The sequence below is a fragment of the Lingula anatina genome, chromosome 6 (assembly GCF_051362555.1).
Source record: "Lingula anatina isolate TDL-2025a chromosome 6, LinAna3.0, whole genome shotgun sequence".
Classification (NCBI taxonomy): domain Eukaryota; kingdom Metazoa; phylum Brachiopoda; class Lingulata; order Lingulida; family Lingulidae; genus Lingula; species Lingula anatina.
The window spans coordinates 14607907-14627637 of record NC_141772.1 but is presented as its reverse complement, the minus strand read 5'-3'; the positions used below and the strand labels follow the sequence as shown (position 1 = coordinate 14627637).

At 36.5% G+C, this 19731-nt stretch overlaps 1 protein-coding gene across 2 annotated transcripts; it reads left to right on the top strand.

The window, feature by feature from the left end:
* The first annotated feature begins 298 nt into the window (after positions 1-298).
* LOC106170943 (uncharacterized) lies at positions 299-13944 on the top strand. 2 transcript variants are annotated; one of them, XM_087015258.1, is made up of 4 exons: positions 299-389; positions 704-1263; positions 2692-3268; positions 4350-13944. In XM_087015258.1, the coding sequence occupies exons 3-4, from the start codon at positions 2704-2706 to the stop codon at positions 8645-8647; spliced, it is 4863 nt and encodes a 1620-aa protein (XP_086871384.1). In that variant the 5' UTR covers positions 299-389; positions 704-1263; positions 2692-2703; the 3' UTR covers positions 8648-13944. The 2 variants fall into 2 exon arrangements, with proteins under 2 accessions (XP_086871384.1, XP_013406468.2); XM_013551014.2 differs by lacking the exon at positions 704-1263.
* The last annotated feature ends 5787 nt before the right edge of the window (positions 13945-19731 follow it).

Genomic DNA, 19731 nt, shown 5'->3' with positions numbered 1-19731 from the left:
CTCCTGCGTCGACCACTGGAGCAGTTTACTTTCCTAATTTGGGATCATTTTGTTCTTTTGTGGACATTTTCAGTCCAACTAGCAGTAGTCACCCTATTGAGAAATCCCATGTGGTAATAATTATCTCTATCCGCGCGCAGAAGGCTTTTTATACTTGCTCTACAGGAGTTTGCTTCGCGACGATGTGCTAACTGCGCGTTATTCAACCTGTCTAGGGCTCTGCTGACTGCAGAAACCAGTCACGTGGTTGGAAGGGGTTTCCTGAAATAAGCCGTATCCCACAATTCCGTACTGCAGCTTAAAAAATGGCGGATATCACGTCAGATGTTTGCTCCGTAAAAAAACGAGAAAATAGAGAGATAAGACGTTCTAACAATTAATTATTGGAGGTACTGTCTTTCTTATGCAATCATATAGACTCTGTTTAGTCTTTAATATGCCTTACTTATTACTATTTGAAAAAAAACGTCTCCCGCAGTTACGATATGCTGTAGATTGGTGTTCGCTGGTAGTAGTAATTGAACTACGAATGGCAGCCTTCTAAGTACGTTCGCGGTACAACATTAGTTTGATTTCATAATATCATTATCTGTGACATTAGTACACTGCGCCCGTATCGTAGGTTAAGGCAACGTGATTTGGGTAAAATCTTATCTTCTTAAATAAATATAACTTTGATTTATACTCAAGAGTTCAATTGTAGTGGGACCGAAGAGTGGGTCGTACACAAGTTCTTTGAAAGTGGTCAAGTTAGAGAGGACATTCGGCATGGACTCTTCTAGAAATGGAAGCAGCTGGAATCGTAGGCTTTTCCCACCTCCTGTAGGAATGCCAGCATACACGTCCTTCCCACTGAGTGCAGCACTCACTGCTACAAATTGATGGTCTGTCACCCCTACAAAAGCCCAAATTTTTCTTGCTATCCGATCTGCTTCTTCTCGCTCCATACCATAACAATGCTCTCGGGCTGCTAGTATTTATACCCCTACAACTACTTCAGGGTATCCCTCAGTTAGCCTCACTCCGAAGTAACATGCTACTCATAGGGGGCTATTTTATCTGTCACAGAAGAGCAGGTGATTAAGGCCAGAGCAATTAACTGTCTAGGTTGTTGTCAAGCAGACTTAGACTGGACCTGCTAAGTGGCAGTGCCTGGGCGGTTATGCAAACAATTACCAGCCATGTAATCAGCCTTGAGATTTCTCAACAGGGTGACTACAGACCAAAATGACCTCTGTAGAGACATATCTGGGTTGGGCAAGGGTAAGAATCAGTAAAATATTTACGGTTGCAAGCAGAAAAAGAAAATTCATTTCAAGTAATGCATACTAAAAAGGAAAATATGAAATAGAAATGGACTCTTAATACAGTTATTATTTTTTTCTATTCTTATTTTATTATTTATTTTTCTATTCTAATAATAGCAAATTACAATGTATCTTTATAATTTGAGGATGGGCACTTTGCCAATGGTTACAAACACTGATTCTTTAGTAATTAATGGGCACAGAATCAATCCCCTACAATCAATTCACTACATGGAGTTAGACATTAATGACAGAGACACTATGGCCGAGCATATATGTTTAAGATTGGGTTTTCATCCCTAGATCAATCTAACAGGATCAGTCCATCTCTAAGAGGTATCTTGCTAAATTGCTTTCAGCTTTAGTGGCTTAGATGTCTGGGACGCCCACTAAAGCTGATAAACGATAATTAATTACCCTATCAACCCCAGTAGGTGTGAAAGACATTGTAGCCACTTCAGTTCATTGCAATACATTGATAATCCCCTTGGATATAGTACGATAGTCTCTGGGAATGGTCCCTTATACATAAACGTCAATATAATAAAATGAGCTTTGTTCGCTATTTTCATTTATGAGAGTCAAGTAAAATTTGAAAAGTGCTAGGATAATCCCGCAAACATCTGCATTAACAAAGCTTATTGACCAATCAGTTTCCTGACCTACCGGTACCAGGGTATAAATATTACAGTCACATTCGTGTTAAAAACAACAGCAACAACAGCCAAATGACAGCATATAGTTTCTAATACTATAAAAAAGAGAACTGCCAAAAGACATTGCTCGATATTTGTAAACATGATATTTGTATAGATTTTTTATGCTAGCTTTCTATGATGTATATACATGAGGCAGAAAAGTAGGTCACATAAGTAGGGGAACTTTCTGACCAAAAAATTAAAGAAAGGAGCAGTCTAAAGCTCATTTATGGCTGATCGAGTGATTTATTCAGTTTGACCCTTGGCATGTCGACTTAATTTGAGTGGTATAAGAAACTACATGTACATGTATTAGAAGTGGTTTATATGTGTTACTGGGAATTCACGCTCCACCGATGCTCAGTTCCCGTGTACCTTTAACCTTTATCTGCAGAATTGAACTATTAGTGATAACACCGAAACGTACATGCGGTTGATTGACTTGTTAGATAACCTTTACCTACAAAACTGGGTCATTACTATCTGATGACAACAAGTTACTCACATCTCTTAGGCAAGTGTCTTTTATTAATGTATAACATGACTTAGACTGGGTTTCCATGCCTAGATCGATCCCTCTGGATCGATCTTACTCCCTGGGGAGTCCCACTAGCTGTCGACTAACCGGCTTTGGTGTCTGTCGCACTAAATCAGCTAGGGGGTAAAGATGATCTTTTATTTTCCAGATCTAAGACAAAATGGCAGTTACTGCAACACCACAAAATGAGAGAGAAAATGCAATTCGAATGGGGCTACTGATACATCGTTCTAACGATGTGCTTCAAGATGTTCTCAGTACACAGTTACAAACAGCTTATATAGGTGTATTCGATCCTACAAAAGGCAACAAGTTGTTTGGTATTCTTGGCGACCAAAAAGCAAAGCATATTTTGCTCCGTTTGAAAAAACGAAATATTTTGAATTCCAGTCAAATGAAGCTTCTGTACCCCTCTGGGAATCCCTCCACAACTGTGACATTGAAGGACTTAGATTTAACTCTTACAGTTGTCTTCTTGAGAAACATCACAACACTGAACCCAAAAGCCAGCTGGGAGAATCCTCCAGCAACAGACACCTCCGTGGAAGCCCAGATTGGCAGAGTGAAGAAATATCGCAACGAATTCGCACATGGGGGCCCCGGTCTCACAGATGCAGAATTCAAGGACAAGTTCACCGAATTGAAATCTCTTTTGTTGTCTCTGTCTCCACTCTACTCCAGTGAAGACTACGACAAGTTGCTGACTGATCCACTACATGCAGCAGGTAGATTTAACTAACAAACCCATATAATAGACTATGAATGAGCGTTTTCTTAAAGATTAAAAGGGTATTGTAAGCCTTTATTGTCATACAGATACAGAGAATAAGTTTTCCCTGTACCTAATTATTCAAGAATATATCTATATTGGTGTTGACTTAAAACAATAAAAAGCTTCAACATTATTATAATGCCTTTGTATTTTGAGATAAGATAGCAATCCGTATAGGTTGTAATCTCATCTCGAACAAGATTCTGTCAAGAAAATTGGCATATTTCACCAAGAGTGAAGGAGCTACCATCCTGTATCGTAATTTTTAATTTGTTTATTTATTCATTTATTATTATTTTTTGTTGTTTTGTTATGGAATAATGAGCCCCTTATTACAGATTTTTATTTAGCAAAGGTTTTATTTTGCGTTATCAATGATTAAATCTGAACTAAACATTTTTACAAAATAAGTACTAAATGGTGTCATTGAATTGGTGTTAAATGGTGTTCCTGGATGCTCAGGTAAAGGAGAAATTTGAAAAAAAGGTTTTTCAATTTTTACCTTAAAATAGCAATTATGACGTCACATGTAAGTTAACATGTGTAAGTGTTGCACTGGCCATAGAAAATTTATTGTCCAAAAGAATCTATGAAAGGTTGTAAATAAGACTTTTGGCAAAAGCTAACAAAAGTCCTTACATAATGATGGTGATGATCACATCTTCCCTCGTCTGGACTGAATTTTCTAAGGAATTTTTTGAACATTGTGAATTAAAACAAATATTGGCATGTGGTGTCATGAATGAGTTCGGCAGATGGCTGGTCTCTCTGAATGTCTTTCTATTCATTTTGCCACCAATTTAACACAAGAGACAATGTCATATCTAGTCCATGTAATATTTATGTCCTAGTTTTGCTACTTTGTCGAAATAGACGTTGCTAATGAGGTAAAGGATGACAATTATGTGCTTGAGTGTGTGTGTGCATGTGTGTGAAATCACCCTTTAAATATCAAGTTGACGTTATAGACGAGTCACATGTTTTATATTTCTTTGCATCACAATACGATCACACACCTATTTTTCTCATTTCAGAACCACCTTGTGAGCTCCTTTCCACTTCCCTTCCAAATAGAAATCTGACGTTGAAGGGACGCAAAGATTTGGTGCAAAAAATACTGGGGCAGGTTTCAGATGGCACCCAACTCATTTTGCTGACAGGGATGGGTGGTATAGGTAAAACAAGCACGGCTATCGAGGTTGGACATCACAGAAAAGATGTTTTATATATTGACATGGAAAAAGTTTTAAATCTTGAATCTGTCAAACTGTCACTGGTATATTACTACCAGCCAGCTATTTTTTTGAATGACGTTTACAAAGATTATGAAAACAAACTCATACACACTATGTCTAGTTTGAATACAGAAACTCTTCTTATCTTTGACAATAATGACAGTATTTTGCACTCACAAAAACACAAGTTTCTGCAATTACTGCAAGATTTAATGGATTCATCTAAGTTTATCACACTGTTATGCGCCAGTCGTGAATCCTTTAGTCTTCTGTCACATACGACAGTTACTGTAGACATTCCTCCTCTTGATAAAATATCTTCACTAAAAGTTCTTTGGGGAGAAATCAGTCCCACAGATAGTGAATTAGAAGCTTTAGGTGAAATAGCAGACAGATGCGGCCATAACCCTCTTGCACTGCAACTGCTTGCTGGCCAAATTAAACTCAAAACAATAAACACCGTTTTAGAGGAAATAAAACAGAAAAATGTCCTCACCATTCTACAGTTATCTAGCACTCCAACGCCTTTAGATAAGTCTTATGAAACACTGAATCCCTTAGAGCAGAGGGTATTTAGGGGACTGTATATATTTCCCATCGCATTTACTTCAATTGAGGTTTCTGAAATTTTAGAAATAGATGAGAATGAATGTGAATCTGTCCTTGGGAGTATAACCATTAAATCCCTCTTGAACTCCGATGAAAATACCTATGATCTACATCCTTTGCTAAGAGACTATGCAGAATCTCATGCAAATACAAGCAATGAAATCTCTCATACACAAGAGAGATACTGTGATTATTACATAGGTCGTCTCAAACACCTATACAATGTGCATCAAAGCAGTGCTGCTGAATTGGAATGTTTGGCAAACATGTCACCCCATCTAGATAAGACAGCCAGTTTGCTCAAATCAAGGTTGTACTCATCTGAGATACAACAGAGAAAAGAGGCATTCATAAATTTGCAACTCATCGCAGAGGTGTTCCATAATCTTTCACTTAATCAAAAAGCTCTATCAATTTATCAGACAGTAGTAGATGGAATGGAAAGCCATTCGGAGTACGCTCAGATTGATGTAGAAAAAGTGAACAGCAAAATAGGTGCTGTGCTGCAAAAAATGGGTGAGTACAAAAAGGCACTTGCTTTTCATAAAAAATCACTGGATGTTAGGGAAGAACTTTTAGGTCCTAAACACCCTGATACTGCTAACTCATACATCAATATTGGTAGTGTACTGCAAGCCATAGGTGAATATAGGGATGCACATGCCTATTACAGAAAATCACTGGATGTGAGGGAAGAAATTCTAGGTCCCAAGCATCTTGATACTGCTACCTCATACAACAATATTGGTAGTATACTTCAAGCCAAGGGTGAGTACAAAGAGGCACATGCCTATTACAAAAAATCACTGGATGTTAGAGAAGAAATTCTAGGTCCCAAGCATCTTGATACTGCTACCTCATACAACAATATTGGTAGTATACTTCAAGCCAAGGGTGAGTACCAAGAGGCACATGCCTATTACAAAAAATCACTGGATGTGAGGGAAGAGCTTCTAGGTCCTAAACACCCTGATACTGCTACCTCATACAGCAATATCGGTAGTGTACTGCAAGCTAAGGGTGAGTACAAAGAGGCACATGAATATTACAAAAAATCACTGGATGTGAGGGAAGAGCTTCTTGGTACCAAGCACCCTGAAACAGCTGGTTCATACAACAATATAGGTGCCGTATTGCAATACATTGGTGAGTACAAAGAAGCTCTACTGTATCACAAAAAGTCACTTAATGTGAGGGAAGAGCTTTTAGGTCCCACACACCCTGATACTGCCACTTCACATAGCAATATTGGCAGTGTACTTCAAGCCACGGGTGAGTACAAAGATGCTCAAGCATATTACAAAAAATCACTGGATGTGAGGGAAGAGCTGTTAGGTGCCAAACATCCTGATACTGCTGCCTCGTACAACAATATTGGTAGTGTACTACAAGCCATGGGTGAGTACAAAGATGCTCAAGCCTATTACAAAAAATCATTATATGTGAGGGAAGAACTGTTAGGTCCCCAACACCCTGATACTGCCACCTCATACAACAATATCAGAAGTGTATTGGAAGCCATGGGTGAGTACAAAGAGGCACTTGCCTATCACATAAAAAGCCCGAATGTGAAAGAAGAACTGCAAGGTCCCACACAACCTAATACCGCTACATCATACATCAATATTGGTAGTATACTGGAAATCATGGGTGAAAACAAAGAGGCTTTTGACTATCACAAAACATTACTGGATGTGAAAGAACACCTTTTAGGTCTTAAACGCCTTGATACTCCTACCTCAAACAACAATACTGGTGCTGTACTGCAAGGCATGGGTGAGTACAAAGATGAACTTGCCTATTACCAAAAATGTCTAAATGTGAAAGAAGAGCTTTTAGGTCCCAAACATCCTGATACAGTGGCCTTATTCAACAAGGTTGGTGTTGTTCTACAAGCCATGGGTGAGTACAAAGAGGCACTTGTCTTTCATAAAAAATGCGTTTGTGTGCGAGAAGAACTTCTGGGTCCCAACCACCCCGATACTGCCGCCTCATACAACAACATTGGCATTATACTGAAGTCCATGGGTGAGTATAAAGAGGCACTCGCCTTTTATAAAAAATGTTTGGATGTGAGAGAGAAGTTTCTTGGCACCAAACACTCTAGTACTGCTGCCGTATATAATAATATAGGTGTTGTACTGTACGCCATGGGTGAGCACAAAGAGGCACTGGCCTATTTCAAAAAGAGCTTGCATGAGAGGAAAGAGCTGTTAGGTGCCAAACAACTTGATACTGCTTCCTCATACAACAACATAGGCATTGTACTAAAAGCCATGGGTGAGTATAAAGAGGCACTTGCCTTTTACAAAAAATGCTTGGATGTGAGAGAAGAGGTTCTTGGTACGAAACACCCCGACACCGCTGCTTCATATAATCATATAGGTGTTGTCCTTCAAGCCATGGGTAAAACTAAACAGGCCCTTGACTTTCATAAGAAATGCTTGAAAATTAGAAGAGAGTTTCTAGGTCATAAACACCTTGATACTGCAACCTCGTACAATGATATTGGTGTTGCTCTACAAGCCATGGGTGAGTACAAAGAGGCACTTGCCTATCACAAAAAATGCCTGGGTGTAAGGGAAAAGCTTATAGGTCCTAAACACCCTGATACTGCTACCTCATACAATAATATTGGTTGTGTACTACGAGACATGGGTGAGTACAAAGAGGCATTTGCCTACTGCAAAAAATGTCTGGAGTTGAGAAAAGAGCTTCTTAGTCCAAAACACCCTGATACAGCTTCCTCATACAATAATTTTGGTAGTGTACTGAAAGCCATGGGTGAGTACAAAGAGGCCCTTGCCTATTACAAAAAATGCATGGAAATTAGAGAAGAGCTTCTAGGGCCCAAACACCCTGATACTGCAACCTCATACAATAACATCGGTTGTGTACTACAAGCCATGGGTGAATACAAACAGGCACTTTCATATTGCAAAAGTTGCCAGGAGGTAAAAGTAGAGGCGCTTGGTCCCAAATATCCTGGTGCGGCTGCCTCATACAACAATATTGGCTGTATACTTAAAGGCATGGGTGAGTGTAAAGAGGCATTAACCTATTTAAAAAAAGGCCTGGAATTGGCGGAAGAACTACTTAGCCCCAAACACCCTGATACTGCTGCCATATACAACAATATTGGTAGTGTACTAAAAAACATTGGTGAGTACAAAGAGGCACTTGCCTATTACAAAAAATGCTTGGAAGTACACGAAGAACTGCTAGGTCCCAAACACCCTCATACTGCTTATACATATAACAATATTGGTTGTGCACTAGAAAACTTGGGTGAAAGCAAAGAGGCACTTGTCTTTTACCAAAAATGTATAGAATTGATGGAAGAGGTGGTTTGTCCCAGACACCCTAATATTGTCGCCTTTTACAACAATATATGTAGTGTACTGCGAGCCATGGGTGAGTATGAACAAGCATCAGTATATCAGAAAAAATATCTGGAAATAAGTGAGGGAAGGGCTCCAAGGCCTTAAGCTTCCTAATACTGCAACCTCTTATAAAATGCTATTTGATTAATGTACACTCCTGCTCAAGATGATACAATTCTCCAAATGGAAATTGCATCTAAAGCCCCAGTCACTCTTATTCGGAATCAGAAGTAATCAAGCAGAATGTGCCGGAAAAAATTCAAAAAAATTCAAAATTCACGCCACATTCGGCAGGAAATATCACCTAATGCCCTAGTTACACTAGATGCGGAATGAGCTAGAATGTAGTAAGAATGAAAATTCTATGTATATTCCAGGATATTTGAATTGTGTTGTAAAAATTCTGAGTGCATTCCAAATATTCTTTGCTCATGCTCAAAACTTTTGAAGTGCATTCCAATTGGAGAAACATTGATTGGAATTCTAAGTGTATTCTAAGTGCACTATGAGTAATACTTAATATTCTTAGAGAATCCCAACAGTATTCGAATCATTTTGATCACGAGGGAGAACTGAAATGGCAAGACACTTCAAATCCTGCTAGAATGAGCCGCAAGGCAACTAGAATGCATCTCGATGTCTGCCCAAATCCTATTTAAGCCATTTCAAACTACACTCGTACGGCATTCAAAGTGTATTCTAAATATTCTGACAGCATTATCGATATTCCTAGTTTTCCAACTACATTTGAGCTGCATTTGAGAGCTAATGCACCCGAAATGTGCACAAATCATTCCAGGCAGATTCAAGCACATTATGAGTATTCCAACGGTATTCTCACAAAAATTTAGATCAATTTGAAATTTCTCCCCGAATGTGGTGCGAACTTTGAAAATTCTTTATTCCTTCTCATTCTGCTTGAATACTGCAGATACTGAATAAGTGTGATGGGGCCTTGAAACCTTCCTGGAATGATTTGTGCACATTTCAGGTGTTCATGTATGAGTGCTCAAATGCAGCTTCCATGTAGTTTGAACACATAAGGAATATTGATGATGTATGCAGTGAGAATATTTAGAATACACTTCAATTGCAGCATGAGTGCAGTTTGATTGTTGGCCGAAATAGGATTTTGTAAGCAATCCCGCAAGAAAACGCAGTAGATACTCCAGCGCAGTAGACTACTGCATTCATACTGCAAACATGCCTCAAATCTGCTTCGATTTGGGAGCTAATTAGCATATTTGAAACATGCTTCTATCATGCTGCTAATCTACTGCATTAATGCTCCTCTCTCTACAAACCTATGTACTTTTTGGAGTAGAATTGCAGTAGGCTATATTGCATTTCTACTGCAAATATGCTCCACACCACTACTGCGTTAATGCTTCTTTGCTACTTCGATACTAATGCATTTTTGTGCGGGATTGAGATGCATTGAGTTGCATTCCGGGTCATTTGAGGTACATACAGAACATTATGATTGGATTTGAAGTGTCTTGTCATTTTGGTTCTCCCTCGAATGCGACCAGAATGTTTCAAATGCTATTAAGAATGCACTTATAGTGCAGTTAGAATACACTTAAAATACCATTCGATATTTTTTCCACTTGGAATACACTTTGAAAGTTTTGAACATGAGCAAAACATTAGGACTGGACACAAGAATAGATCCATATGTGGGGAATGCACTTAGAATTTTTAGAACGCACTTCAAATACCCAGGAATATACAAGGAAATTTCATTTTGACAACATTCTAGCTCATTCCACTTCTAGTTTGACTAGGATATAAGATTTAAATAAATTCAAACTAAGACAAAATGTAATTTTTAAACCAGCTCTTTTGACCTCAATTATAATGCTGTGTTCTAAGTTCAAGTCACAAAATTTTGGGGGATTTTAATTCCTTTTGATAAGCTCTTGGGATCAAATATATTAAGTGGAATTATCGGTAATTTATAGAAAAATCAAAGGTTATGTTGAAGAAAGCAGAGATTAAAGGAGAAAACAGTCATTCAAAGGCAATATTGTACTGTAAAAATTGGTCTCGGGTAGCTGTTACAAACCTGGATGTTGTAATCTATTCTTAGAGGTACTGACGTGACTGGTTTCTGGTGCTAATTGGCTCATATTAACATAACCCTTTGCATGAATGCCTACTTCAGGTCATTTTTTGTAGTTGCCTCTGACATTTTTCTCTTCCCTATAGTTCGGTCTGTAGCACCCCAATGGTGCTATGGCAGTGAGGTTTAAATCAGAAAAAAAAACAGACCAGTATACTTGTTCAATTTCCTGGGGACTGAAGAATTATTCTGTTCAGTGATATAGTTGAGATGGATCATGTCATATTGTAATTAAAACGTACAACCAAAATGATCCATATTCTACATCCATATTTAGCAAACTTTATTACTGATTGCCTTAGCCAGGTATATCAGTGATTTTGTGAAAATTTAAAGATTTTGAAAAGTATTCCATTTTTTGAGTAAGAGTGTACATAAAGAAATGAGCAAGAATACATTACGTTAGAGAGTAGCTATAAACAGATTCCCAATAATGGTTTTGTAGTGAATAATTAACTTCCTGCAATCCACCGTTAGTTAATGAATATCAGGATAATCTGGCCAACTATTTTTTAAAACTTATCAACATTTTAAAATATTACTTACCATGCAATTTGCGAAAATTTAGTAATTCATTTGAATTTTTTGTCTATGAGACATAGCACCAGAGAGCCCAGCTAATTCATTTTCATATGCATCTTCTGTAAGTAAAAAGAGTTTGAATTCAATCTTGCATATCCTTACTTCTCCCAGATTATCCTGATATTCACTATAACTATATCCAGATTTTTGGAATAGTCCTCATTTCCCCCAGAACATCTACATTCCCCGAGCAAAAAGAATCAACCCTAATGCAGTGAATCAATATTTTTATTCAATTTCTAAAAGGATTTTTCACAAAAAGTTACTAATTGTACAACCAAATTGTAACACTGCCAGCTCGCCTACGCCACAGTAGCAAATACTCCCCATGGCATGACTTATGTACTGTGAATCTTGTCTACCAGCCACAGAAAATTGGGAATTTACTTCCTACAAGTTGTTCTCCAAACCCTTTCGCACCCATCACTTCTCACAATGCTTAGCCTGCTTTCCTCTGAGAACAGTATCTTTTCCCAGTTATTGGCTAGTGCCTATGCCAGTGTTCAGGTATAACACCTGGTACACCGTAGAAGGTCCCTGGTCGCCTGACAGCAAACTTTCCAAAATAAAGTCTTATGTCAGTAAACTTAGAATTACGGTGTGCCCTAGTCTTGTTAAATGTTGCAGTCAAGATTTTAAATGTCAGGAAAAGTTTCCTAGGAGAAAGGCTTGTTAACACTCTTTCTTCTATGGGTGTGATTTCCTTTTGTTGGCCTTATCCAGGCAATTTTGCCCGTATGCCTTTTTGGCTATGATGTTGCCTGACCCTCTGAATGCTGCTCGTGGAGCAACCCAGCCTTCTAGCAATTTGGAGAGTCAAAACTCCTATATCGATCATTTGGTAAAAGTTATCCATCTCAAGTTGGTTTATTTCATTGTTCACGCTAGGTACATTTAGGTCGGTCTTCTACTACTCACATTCCCAATTTAAACAATAATAAGTTACCTATTTCTGATGTCATACTAAAAATGAATCCAATGGTACCCTTGTAGCAATGTAGAGAAATGCGATAGGGGGTAGGTTTTTTTGTCAAGTATACATAGACCAAACCCCGACTTCTTCAAGAACCTCTGAGAGCTCCTATATTCTCCAAGAATATCTATGTGATCACAACTGTTACAACAAAAGTAGACGTAGACTCCGTTCACATGAAAAATCTCTTTTCTAAAAATCTATTTTCTATTCGCGGTATATTGTGATCAATCCGAGTACAGCCGAGAATTAATTACAGCTTTGGAAGTAACTGGCTGGCGCTGCTAGTAATTACGCCGCGGGGTATTCAGGGCACAGACCATGATCACAAGATACTGCGATTAGAAAATAGATTTTTAGAAAATAGATTTTGCATGTGAACGGTCCCGTAGACTATTCAAGTAGCCCCGACTTTCACAAAAGTATCTGGCTGCTCTTCAAATCTTCAAAATTAAATGTTTTTTTTTATTGAAATCTTAAATATTTGTTTCGTACATTTTGTACATAAAGTACATTATGATGAAAAATTGAAGCTCTTAATGTTTAACGTATGTTTGTGTTTACTTTGAGTTTTAATATATATGTATATAAAGAAAAATATATTAATTTAGCGAAAATTGAATTAATTACTTTCTATTCTGTAATTTTTGCAACTACTAATCTGTCTGCTTCATAGGCCCTACATTGTTGTATGGCAGCGCAAAAAATGATGCCAAGTATTACTTGAATGCACAGGGACTACAGGTTACATGTTTAATATAGGCTAAAATAACTGCTACTAACTACAGATTCTTTATTATTTGGGCCTCAATGTATGTATGTATGTATGTATAATTATTATTATTATTATATTGATAAGGTTGTTTTACATGAATTCATAGATAGATATTGCTTTTTAGCAATAGGAAATTATTGGTATATAAAATGATAATTTACGTTTATGTACTTCATTTACAGAAAATGTGTCATCATTTCATTTTGAAAAATTAGGAAGTATTTGTAATAGTGCATGGGACATTGAACATACATCTTTGCTTACAAAAAATATATTGTCACAGTTATTATTCATATTCTGAAAGCTACAACAGATTAATATATTAATTATGTAGACTATGAGCTCATGTATGTTTAGATATGTGTATGGAACACTAATAACGTGTCTTTGTCTACTGAAAATATGAAATCAATATATTAATGTATGAAATTAGGTGTATGCAGAATATGTTTATAGCTATCTGTAAAAAATGTCTGTTTACCTTTTTACCCAAGACAAATCACTAATTGAGATTCCTACTTCATTCATACTTATAAAGTTAAAAACATGGCCAGACCAGATAAATAACGTTACTATTATGCTACCATGAAGTTTATATATATATATGGTAATCTTATGATATTTTTCTGTACTTGCTGGGAGTCTGAACTCATCATTTGCATATAACTTATATTGAAATTAGATAAATCAGAATTATAAGACACAAATACTAGAAGTCAACAAGACTTACTTGATCCTAATTCTTGCCAGACCCAAAAGCTTATTGGCAATCTGAAACGGAAGAACTGAAAGTTTTACCGGATTTTTAAAAATGTAATTTTGTATAACATTTATATAATCTACCTTAAGGATATGTTTTCCAAAATGAATTTTAAAGAGTACACTGTTAGCAATGGAGTTTTTTTAAGTGTAAAACCTAAATGATTCAGAAATAAACATCGCATTGAAAACAATGTAAATGATTTGGTATTTTTACTTTAGGTTTAAGTAATTTTTTTTTTTTTTTGTTTGTTTGTTTGTTTTTGTTTGTTTGTTTTTTCTTTTTTTTTCTTTTTTTTTTGGTCTTTAACAGAATGGTATGTCCTGTAATACATTGTGTATTGATATGAATGTTAATAGCTAAACATAAAGTGTCCCTGCATGGAAAACTAGCAAAAAGATGCAGCAAAATTAGAACTATTAGAAACTGTTAATTACATAGTCGCGATATAAAAAGTACAACGTTGCATTATTCAGCAGTGAAAGTAATATGTTATTTGCCCTTAATTTGGAAATGATAGCATAAGGCTCCGGTCAAAAATGTGACTGAATTTCATGAAATTCGAACATCTTGAATTTGTGAGCACCTCCCATTTCATGAATTTCGACCAAAACAATCTTTTCGTTATGTCAATTAATTTCTTTTGTACAAAATTCATGGCATATTACTTTAACTCCAAAATTAGCAAAGGTAACCATAGTTACCATTGAACTTGAACAGGAAGTTATATACTAGCAATCCAACTGTGATAAATATATTTACTGTCAGTAATACGTCATTGTGAAATTTGTGACCAAAATGTTATCACCCATGTGCACCAAGGGTTATTACACTCTACCAAGGCCTCATATTGATTACATACACTTTTTCACAAGCGAGAATGTGCCATGAATTAGTCAAAGACGTATCTGTGAATATCTACTGATAAACCAATCTGTGGGCCTGGTAGAGGGTAAAGTAGAAAGAAACCCCACGGACGCCTAGTGAAATGGCATTCGGACGTTTTTAAAGAGCTACAGTATATGGAAAAAAAGTGCCTTTTGTTTGGAAACAGTTGAAAGAGTACGGATGAAGAGAGAGAAGACAAGCAAACCAAAATAACCGTAACCGCAAGCAAACCATAATAAAGAGTAAAGAACAGACAGACGAATACCCAAAGAATTTATATAATAAACCTTCATATCATACTAGTTTTGGAAGCATATCTAAACTGTATCACAATGTACGAAAAAAACAAAAGGAAAATTACATATAAAATAATCAGAGAGTTTTTTGGCATACTAATATACATTTACATTATTTGCACTCGTGAGGAAACGCTTTAAAATGAAACGCGACGTCGGACGGAAGCATCAACAATGGCAGGGGCACTTGGCTGATCTCAGCACAATATCAAAATACAACAAGGGCATGTTATTTTTAACAGTAATTAATTTTTTTTTTCCAAATTTTACTCGATCGTTGCTATCAACGTAAAAAAACTGCTGATAGTGAAGTACAAGCGTTTAAAAATATTTCACCCGATGAGAGAAAACCAGTAATACTTCAAAAAGATGCTGGGACAGAATTAATAAACAGGAAATTCCAAGCACTCTTTCAGGAACAATGAGCAATGGATTTTTAGCACATAAATTGAAAAAGTTCAGTTGTTGAACGCTGTAACAGAATGATAAAATCTCGCATGTTCAAATATTTTACAGCAAGCAATACGTTAAAATATGTAACAGCACTGGGCGAGTTAAAGACTGGAAATAACCATGCCAAACACCGTATCATTCCTATGACCCCTCTCAATGTAAACCCACGAGGGACACTGAAGTTAGTGTCCAGTTTCTAGTTTCCAGTGTCTGAGAAGCCAGAATCGTTTGTCGAAGAGAAACAGGGTGTTTAGGTGGGTGGGGTGGCGAGGATGAGGGTTAGGAGGGGAAACCCCCCCCCCCCCCCCCCATAAACCTGTTAACACTGTTATTTGCCTTCTGGTGTTGTTTTATATATATACTTTGTTGACCTTGATTGTAGCTTATATTATGTAAGTGGTTATTTTCTTCATTCAGTTGCAGATGTGATTTGCAACTACCTGTAAGATTTATGTGATAAATCATCGATGATGTTTAACTGTATTTTTATACATGTAGTTCACATACTTATAATAATTTTTATTCTTTTCACCAGACCCGTTGTCCGGGTTGTTACTTTTTTATGCTGTTTGGCTTTTATGGACGCTATGTAACTTATTTTCGGTTAATTTTATGTATATATATATATATATAGCTGTTTTTTGCTCGTTTGCAATTGGTCACTATCCATTTGCTTGTATTATATTGTAGTTACCAGTTATCCTATATTTGCCGTTGTGGTTTCTGGTCGACATGGCTTACATGTATATTATCTGTGAGCTGTTATGCTCCTTTATGATTGGTCACTATCACGTAACCATATATATATATATATATATATATATATATATATATATATATATATATATATATATATATGTTGTTGCCTTGTTGGAGTTACCGGATAGCCTATTGGCCGGCAGGTCCACAAGGATGTATTGTTGTTGAGCTGTTATTGCTCCTTCGGATGGGTTTCCATCCATGTGTTTTTACCTTGTAGGAGTTACCATTCATTTAATTTTATGATGTTACTATCCCCCATTTTGTAACTTATTATCATATTACATTTCGTCATTTTAATAAATGACAATATCAGTCATATTAAGTTATTTCTTATTTGATTTTTAACAAAAACTGTGCTTCGTTGTGCTTTTGAACATTTGGCGACATAAAGGCGACATAAAGGAATTTTCTTATTTATACTCTAATTTTCTCATTTGCAAGTGACACATTTTTAAGCTAAAGATGTCCCCATAACACTACCATGTAGTATTTAGAGATTTAAAGATAATTTATATAAGCTAAAATGACCCAAAATTTCCTTCTTGAGTTCTCCTGGAAATGTGGAATTTTTTTTTCATTCGAACGATGGCAGAAGGTACCCGTGAAGACTCAAATTTCCTTCTTGAGTTCTCTAGGAAATGCGGAATTTCTTTCTCGTTCGAACGATGGCAGATGGTAACCGAGAAGGAGGATCTCTCGAGACGGTGGTGAAAGCACCTGTTCCAACTGTGCGATGACGATCGCAGAATCAGATGCATTCAACATTCTTCTTGTTGTCAATTACACGATGCTGAGTTAAGAACAGAAAATTGTCGGAGTTCTGGAAATTAATCAAATTGTTCAAGTAATTTGTTGTGTTTGATTCACTTGTTGGGTGACGACAACTACAGACTTAGATTAACTTCGTCACTCATGGCGAGAATCCGCTTATTGTTTACCCTTAATTAAAACACCGTATAAGCTTGTCCCTATGATTAAAACGCTAGCAGAAATGTTATCACGCAGTGACAATTAGCTGGAATGCAACTTAGACGCCCTCAATCATATCTCCACCGCCGCCCTTCTCCAGACGGAATCTGTATGTGTCTCGGTGTTTCGAAATCCTAACAAACGAATGTGCCAATATTTGTTGTGTACTGTAGACGTATAAATACTCAGCATCATATCACGAAAATGAAAATTGTGACTTTACACCCAAACCCAATATAGCGGTGCAATTGATGTCACAGGTATGCTCTTAAAAATATTTAGTGCACAGATAGCAAACTATGTTTGATTATTTTAGGGTCCCACACGAAAAACTTTGAATCAAAGTTTCACTCTCCTGGAACCATGAATAGTAAAAAAATAATTCATCGTCTAACCTCAAAAAGAACTATATGTTGCCGTCACAAATGCAAAACTTACAACTGTGAAACGTTTTATTCACTTCGAAAATTTAATCATCATTGGTTTTGTTCTTTGATTTATCTCCTACAAGTATAATGCTGTAAAAAATTGTAATAATCTTCTGTATAGAGCAGTTAATTGTTTTTGAGACACTTAAGTGATACTGAATATTAAAGAAAATTCATTCTAGTATTAAATAAATTACTTTCCCTCGTGATCAAAATAATATATCAGAAATGTCAAACTATCATGGACTCACTATATTTTTTTCGGTCATGCAACAGAAAACACTGCTTGCTATTGCACCAAATACTTGAATAAAATTAAACTTTTGACAATTTTTCTGGGGAACATGCATTACCTAGTTTTAGCCATGACGCCAGGCACCTTGAGGTACAGTTTAAAATTTTATAATAAACATCCTTACGTCATGTATAAATTACCATGATTGAATCACTACTAAATATACCGGAAGGCGGTATTAAAATTATAATTCAATGACCTTGAACATACGTTACGATACGTCTCCAGAACATATGTTGCCATTTAGGGCTCCTTGCGTAAAGACATGGTAAAAATTAAAATTTTAATTTTAATCGAGACAGCCGTGGATTTTTGTTCTATACACATATACGTTAATAAAAATGAATACAACTTTGAATTCATTCTATTAAATTTTTGGACAATTCAGCATGTGAATGCACCTCTATATTGGATATAGAGGAACAGATATAAAGGAACTACAGGTAAAACCAAATTCTAGGGGAATTGAAAAAAGTATAGCGGAATTTATTTCTTAATTCAAGGTCGGAGCTACCAGTTGTGACGGGAAATAATGTCTACTATTAGTTGCTGGCAGAGAGAAACCTTTCTCAGCTGGCAACAGTTGAAATTGATAAAGAACTGTGATCACATTCATCCATACATACAAAACTCATCGATGAATTAACTGATCGATGACATACGTTTCTTGACCTCGGTTATTTGAAGCAAGGTAAGATATAATATCACATTTAGAGCAACACATCCCTCGTAAAACAGCATCTTGAGTGCCTCCCATTGTAGTCGTTCCTTAACAAGGATCTGCCCTCTATGGATATGAGGGCAGGAAATAATTAATGCAAAAGGTCATGTCTCTTTGCAAGACCGAACCACCTGTCTATTGCTGGACAGAACTTGGTGCCAATTTCGGAGGGAAGCAAATTCTAACAATCTGCTTGTAATAACTGATGAATACGCGTGCTGTTCTTTTAATCTAATTAAGCAAATTCTAACAATCTGTTTGTAATAACAGGTACTGATGAATACGCGTGCTGTTCTTTTAATCTAATTAATCAAATTTTATTTATTAACTTGTTTTTTTCATTCTTTCTTTAATATAAAAAAATTGATTTCAGCACAAAGTGTTGCGGTTGAATAAGATATTTAGGGAATCTGGTTTCCTTCAGAAATAATAACTGATAACATCCCTCCGTCCAATGGGAATGACTTCCCAGCTTATGCTAAGCAAACTGGATATAAACAATGATGTTAAAACACTTTTTAGGAGAAAGTGGCTTCCATATACCTTTCGAGTCTTTTGACATACCAAAATATAGCAATAAAGTGGGAGGAGTCAGGGGATTAACTATTTTTACTCACGTCAGTTAAAGGCACAGGAGACAAGGAGAGGTGTAACTATTTGTAATGGCTACCTTCTCAAACGCGTGCCCACTTGAAACATGCGCCTGAATAAGGACATTCAATGCATATTTTTAACTTTAAATTTACACTTTGTTGGTTTTCAAAATAATACTCGGGAGAAATTAGAACAACAGGGGGAAATGTTCTGCCAAAAATACTCTTCAAAAAAATTAAAACTTTTGACCACTAATTCATGGTCATCTGGGACGTTATGACATATATGACATCACACTGAAGACGATCACGGATGTGTTCGAAAGTGCTGTCAGGTATAGCTCTATTTTTTAGTGTAGAAATTGAAAAGTTTAATATTTGAATCATATCCTACGACTACACAGATGAAATTCCATCAGAGATTAATATGTTTGCTTCTTTCGCGCCTGTAATTACACAGGCCCGTAGCCAGGGGGGTTGGGGGGTTCGAAAGAACTGCCCCTTTTGTCATGAAAGGGTCCATTTAGGGTAAAATTTGATCTAGGTACACATAAGTTTCATTGTAAAAG